We start from the raw sequence: 7,014 nt of genomic DNA, 5'->3' as shown, positions 1-7,014 counted from the left end.
ATTGGTGCAAAATTTGTTCCCTTGAATGCATATAGTTTTGATGAAAAAATGATTTTCTTAATGTTGAGATCATAGTTATCAAAAAATGAAAAGGATACAAGAAATTAACTATGTGCGAAGCCCAAGTGGAGAAAAGAGTGTTAAAAAAGTAGTATGAAGCAGGAAGTGGGATATAATTGTGAAGTGATTATGAAAATAAGTTAAAAATGAAAAAATACACAAAAAGCAATATAAAGTATGTGTAAAAGCAAATAAAAAATTACATAAACACAAATATAAAACTAATAGGCACTACAAGGATAACATCAATAGCAACACTTTTCTTGTTGCTATTGCCCTATTTATCGTCATTATGATTCTATAAAAGCAACAAAAAAAGAGTATAAATTTTTTGAATTTTTTGCCTTTGTAACCTTCTCTTATTTTGCAATCCCCACCTTCTCTTGTAACGTTTTTTAATATAAAGAAAAAAACTACAGGAATGCACAAAGAGGCAATAGCAAAGGCCAGAATAGTCATTTGACAAATAATACCTAAAGTAGTGGTGTTTTCTGAATCAGTGGCATGTTGGTCATTTCACCCCCATAAAAATATTAAACAAAGCCAAAGCGTGTAATGTCGGTTAGGGTTTGACACTTCCGGCCATGTGGGTCAGATTCCGATCACCTGAGATTTTACATCAAAAAATAAAAAATAAAAAAAAATAAAAGCAAACCATCATGCTAAATAAAATAAAGCTGGTGGATTCGTTTTTCCTTCTCTTTTTATACCATAACGCCGAAGATCAATCTCTTAGTTGCCTTCTTTTCCACCACCACTATCTCAAAGTTCTCCTCCACTCCCCTCGCAACCCCAACCTCCATTCCTGCACGGTTTCCTGTCTCCGGAGTCAAGTTTTCCTGAGAATTTCGACGGTCTTTTCGTGATGGGATTTTCTCTTTCTCCATTACAGACTTGGATCAGATTTCTGTGGAGTACCAGCTTTTTTCGCCACAAGTTTGCTGATTGCTAGTACATACTTTGGAGGGGGAGGGGAAGTGGGGGTGTGGGAAAAAAACATACTTTTTCGCCAACAGATTTATCGAAAGGTTGTATTTTCAGTTGTCTAGTCGGAAAGATTTTTTCTTCCGGCCGGCCTGACACATGGATTCCGGCCATTTTATCTTCAATGGCTACTCAAAGAATATGCTCTTTATGGGGAACGCTGATCCTGGTTTTCAAGGTAATGTTTGAACTAGATCTTATTAGATCTTTTGCTTGCAGCTTAGAATAATTGTACAATCTTTTGTGTTTTCCATTTTTTTTTTTTTTGATAATTGTGCTATCCAGTTTTTTCTTTTCTTGGACAAGTAAAAAGTTGTCCCAAGGGATGTCAAGTTGGGGAAATCAGATATTATCCAACCCATTCAAGCTCCACAACCTTTCAATTTTCCTCTTTGTTTTAATCCTTTACTACAAATTCTTTAAACCAGAGATTTCATGTTTCAGTTGTATATAGTCCTTGTTTTTATGGTCAATAAAATAAGAAAGATATGGCTGTTCTTTTCTGTCTTTCTTGTACATATACTAAATTTTCTTAAAATCTTGTTCCCAAACTAGAATAAGAATAGTTGTTATAATTTCCATTGCCCAAAATTTGTTTTTCTTTCTTTTTTTCCATTTTCAATACCCAAATAAATTTCCAATCAAAAGTACATGATCTACATCTCACAGTCTTCAAATATAGATCTTCCAATAACACTTAAATGATTTTGAGAAAAAAAAATCTTTTGTATAAGCTTGGTTGATAATATCCTTTCTACCATGGTCCCAATGAAAGTTTGGTGATATAGGAGACTGAGACTTGACCATTAGGGTCTCTTAGATCATTAGGTCAAATTGGGTTGTATCAAGAAGTGTTGGGCCAGGTGGGTTACAGGAGTTGATACGATTCCTGTCACAGATTAAAATGATCTGAGAGCTAAGGGTGAAATTTGATGAGACCCACAAAAACTTGACCTAGCTGAGTTCAGTGTCCAAGTCCAAGTCTGAATCAACCTACAACCTAATCCGGATCGGCGTCGGGCTTTGATCTATGATTGAGAGAGCCAACACGAACCGGGTCATGTTTTCTGGATCTTGAATAAACTGGTTCATCGTCTTCTACAGTGACGATTCTCCCCCTTCAAGATCACCACCAGAAACCTCTAGGTGCACAATAGCCACCAGATCTATCTGAGGACATACATGTTATTGTTGGAATTCCACAAGGATATTCGTGACAATTCATATTGTTTTAGGCTTTACTAGCTGTTTTAAAACCGTTTTCCTCAATTGAAAAATTGGTTTGGAGAATTAATTAAATTGTGAATTTCCAAAGATAGCCCTGACAAACTGTAATATACCACTGGGCTGGCAGCGTCTCGCTCGATGATCGCGGCGGATGCAGACTTGTACCGGCCATTCTACTGTGTGCCGGAGGACATGATGGACGATGAGTTCCTCGATGAACACGGGCCCGAGAAGAAGCGGCGGCTCACCCCGGAACAGGTTCACCTGCTGGAGAGGAGCTTCGAATCGGAGAACAAGCTCGAACCGGAACGGAAGTCGCAGCTGGCCAAGCAACTCGGGCTCCAGCCGAGACAGGTCGCTGTATGGTTCCAGAACCGGCGGGCCCGGTGGAAGACCAAGCAGCTCGAGCGGGACTTCGACCTCCTCAAGACAGCCTATGACTCGCTGTCCTCTGACTACCAGGGCCTGGTCAAAGAGACCGAGAAACTCAAATCGGAGGTGCGTATCATATCGGATTACAAACCGGTTCATTCTTCCTGCTGATTCATACCTTTATTTTCGCCTATTTTAACGAATCTAACTGTTTTAAGAAGAGTTTTAAAATATGGACGCGTGCTTTCTACGTCATGCACGGCAAAACGTCCTCTTTTTTTTTCTAAGTCAACCCTACAGTACTTGATCCAGCATGGTGCTGGATAGATTGGACCGCATCCACCATCAATCTGATCATGGTGGTACACCTTTAGACATTCAGCACCTTTACTTGGAGAATCCAGCACCGTACTCAAGTTATCATGAATAGATTGGTGTTTGTCACAGTGACACGTCATATGGAGTGCTTGACACGAGTCGGATACACTGACACAACTTTGGCACGTATAGACGTTCTTTTAAAATTTTAATAGTTTTTTATATTTTATAATAAATTTTCAATAAATTAATATGTATAAGAGATTTCAAATTTTAAGCAAATACATAAAGACATAAAGATTTTTAAAATATAATAATAAAGGGGATGTTTTAATATTGTGATAAAATCATGATATCTTATAATAAGAAACGTTCTGAAAAAACATCACAATGTTCTTACGGTATTTTCATAAAACAATAAAATCCCCATAAAATCATGATATATTAACCCGGTCGCTAATGTTTACCAACATGGTTGAATCTTGGAGCTGAGACCTTGCAGTGGAGCCGTTTATCTTAGAGATGGATGGTGTACAAAATAACGGGCCACGGACGGCGCTGATGAGATCAGGCATGCATGACCAATGTTGTCAGTATCGGTATCAACCCTGTATCGTTTGGCCAACCATTCAGGTGAATCGATACGGATACTCAAGTGAATCGTTCTGAATTGGCAAAAAAATTTAAAATTATTACCTGTCAATGTGACACTTATTAAAAGAATTAAAATAATATTAAAACAATATTTAAAAATAATTTTAAGTGTTTTTTATGTTTATTAAAAAATAGCAGATTCAAGGGTGAAGCTTGTTGATGTTCTACTGATATGATATGTTTCGGCCGATACGCACCGATACTGACAACATTGTGCATGACAACAACATGCTGGATCCCGTACAGCAACACACATTTCAGATGCCATCAGAAATGCCCTCGTGCAACCTTATCAGTTATCACTGTGCAACGGGACCCGCATGAACCGATGCCTACCCCGTCATTGGCTGGTTGGGGCCCACTTGATCTTCTCTTACCTTTTCAATAGTTTAAGGGCATTTTTATCATCAAAAGGTCAACACCTATAATTTGTAAATCTTTGATTGGTGCAACTAGAGCTATAACTAGGGGTGTCAACGGGTCGGGTTTACTTGGACCCGACCCGACTGGAACCAAACCCTATAGGATCTGGGTATGGAGATAAATAGTAAGACCCTATTAAGACCCACCTTCGGACCAGAAGGTCTAATTAATACATGGACTCGGGTATAATTTATGAAATTTTATAGACCCAACCTGAGTTTCGATTAAGACCCACAATTTTTCAATGTAAAAATGATAAAAAATATGGTTTTACCAGGTATGGTTTCGGTTTGGTTCACGTAGTTTTTATCGGGTTCGGGTATGGTTTTCTTATAGTGCACCTGATTACACTCGAGTCCGGACCTGATATCATATTCGAAAATTGGATCCAAGTTTGGTATCACCTGCATCCGAACTAAACCCGACCCGTTGACACCCCTAGCTATAATGGGGTTTAGCTTATCTTGTAAGATTAGTTAGTGCACTTCACCTTATGTTGGGACATTGCAGGTTCAAAACCCAATGGTACAGTTGTATAACTGGCAGGGGTCTGCCTAACCCCAACTTGCCTTTAAAAGTAAAAAAAAAAACTAGGGCTATAATGTACGCCGAGCTGCTCACAGCATCACGTATAAAGAGCTCGTTCAAACTCGCCAAATAGGCTTGGCAAGTTGGGACATGAAAAATAGGTGTTGGGCTCAGCTCATTTTATGTAAACTTGTTAAATACTAATAGATATATTTTAGATATATTGGACATCATATATATAATATGGTATAAAAAAAATGAGGAAGTTTTTAGTTTGCACTTTGCAAGCCATAGGTTTGTAAATAAAATTTTATTGCTTTCAGCTCTTAAAACAATTTAATTTTTTAATCCTATTACTTTTAGCTCCAAAAAAATGTATTCTTTTTATAAATTAGTAAGCTGGAACTCGGCTCGTTTAGCATGGACTTATTTTCAATCTTTTAAAACATCACAATATTTTAATTTTTTTAATATGTTTGTAATGCCTCTGAAACCCAAGAAATATGAAAATTTTCGATCTTCCGGAGGAATGAATGACTATTTAATTGCCATTTTATTTATTTGTTAGTAAAGTTAGGCACTAGACCACCATATAACCACATATATTATATCATAATTCATACACTTGCATAGTTTAGAATGACAAATATATGCACATATTAATCATTTGTTTTATCATCAAAGTGTAGGTTGTGTCACTGCAGGAGAAATTCCTGGCAAAGGAGATGGGAATTCAGAAAACCGGCATCCTGTCGCCTGAAACCGGTGCTGCCAATTTGCAGTGTAAGGTTGAAGATGGCCTGAGCTCTGGCGGAAGCGCCATTGTGGATGACGATGGCCCCCAACTCATCGATAGCGGGAACTCGAACATTCCGAGCTATATGGGCATGGAGGGACTTCAGTCAGAAGAAGAAGAAGAGAGGAGGTATTCTTCAGACGAGCAGCTTTGCGTTGAAAGTGTCGATGGCGACAGCTCGAGCTATTTTACAGGGGTTTATGGGGTTGCAGAGCAAACAGAGGAGGAACAGCTTGGTTGGTTTGTGTGGCCCAATTAGTATGAGTACATAGGCTTCTTGCTTTTAATAATGAAAAGTGAAGAACTAAGTGTATTTGGGACCGTAATATGCTATGTAAGATATAGATATTATTGGTAGCTATTAGCTATAATGTTGCGTACGTCTAAATAAAGTTCTGTAAGACTCTTTTGTTGAATTGGCAGAATAGCTAAAAAGTAAATTCTGTGAAAATTTTGTGAAGTCATTGTTTTGCTAAGACACCTTTGGAAGCGAGAAAGATGCAATAAAAGTGGTGCAAAATGGAAAATTTGTATGGATTTAAGACCATTCCTACTGATAGAAATTTTTTTGCTGAGAGAGTTTTTCCAAAAAAGTACAACTTTTTTATAAAACCAAGAGAAAAATTATTTTTATACTCCCCACCACCCATCTCACCACTACCATCACCACCACCACCACCACCACCACCCTTCTCTCTCTCATTTTTTCACATTTTCTCACTCTGTTTTTCTCATGTTACACAAACCTCTCATATAAAAATCTCTCGTAGGCGAAAACTTTCTTTTCCTATGAGAGTTTATATCTCTTCCAAAAGTGCCCTAAAGTCAAAAACCTACAAAAGTTGAAGTTTATGAAAAACATGCTGGATAAGAGTTCACCATAATCAAAATTGTTAGGTTTATTCTTACTATATATATATATATATATATATATATATATATATATATATATATATATATATATATATATATATATATATATATATATATATATATATATATATATAGATATATATATATCATTTTTTTTTTAAATTATTGTTTTTGTGAAACTAACCTTACAAATGTGATACATGTTTAGGTTAGCAGGAAACTGACTCTTAGATCATGCTGTTACAATACATAGGTAGATTTTTATAAGGCTTCAAAATCAATGGCCTACAATGTGGAATACTTTTTTCGGTAATAAATTTGTGTTTTTTATCAGAAAACAAAATGATCCAAAAGCATGCTGAATCCATCCATGAGGTTTGATTTGATCAAAACAACCCGCACCATAGAGATCCAGAAGTGTTTGTACATACTGGTGCCATTACCAAATGTTTCCTGCAAATGCTCTCTGATGTTTGGGAGACGCGGTGTTGCCAAAAACACTATATTGAGAATGGAGTTGAAAATCCTCACACTACATTTCAATGCCATTTTCTAGAGGTTGTTTTTGGCAACTCCATTTCTCAACACCATATTTTTGGCAAAAATCAGGAACACATTAAAACGGTGTTTCAATCTCAATGCAAAGCTCCCAAACAGAGTCTAAATTAGGGGTGGCAATCGTGTCGGGTTGGCGGGTCAGCATACCTCAACCCGAACCCGACCTGTTTATTAAACGGGTCGGCTGTGGCAAACACGAACCCGACCCGTTTAATAAACGG

At 37.2% G+C, this 7,014-nt stretch overlaps 1 protein-coding gene across 2 annotated transcripts; it reads left to right on the top strand.

The window, feature by feature from the left end:
• Positions 1-792: 792 nt before the first annotated feature.
• Positions 793-5,813, top strand: LOC149812897 (homeobox-leucine zipper protein HAT5-like). 2 transcript variants are annotated; one of them, XM_089991539.1, is made up of 3 exons: positions 793-1,222; positions 2,399-2,769; positions 5,271-5,813. In XM_089991539.1, exons 1-3 carry the CDS (start codon positions 1,144-1,146, stop codon positions 5,619-5,621), a joined length of 801 nt encoding a protein of 266 aa, XP_089847665.1. In that variant the 5' UTR covers positions 793-1,143; the 3' UTR covers positions 5,622-5,813. The 2 variants fall into 2 exon arrangements, with proteins under 2 accessions (XP_089847665.1, XP_089847664.1); XM_089991538.1 differs by having other exon boundaries at positions 5,256-5,813.
• Positions 5,814-7,014: the final 1,201 nt, after the last annotated feature.

This window comes from Nuphar pumila, chromosome 16 (assembly GCF_984573655.1).
Source record: "Nuphar pumila chromosome 16, dmNupPumi1.hap1.1, whole genome shotgun sequence".
Lineage (NCBI taxonomy): Eukaryota > Viridiplantae > Streptophyta > Magnoliopsida > Nymphaeales > Nymphaeaceae > Nuphar > Nuphar pumila.
The sequence above is the reverse complement of the archived record's forward strand: the minus strand, read 5'-3'. Positions and strand labels throughout refer to the sequence as shown.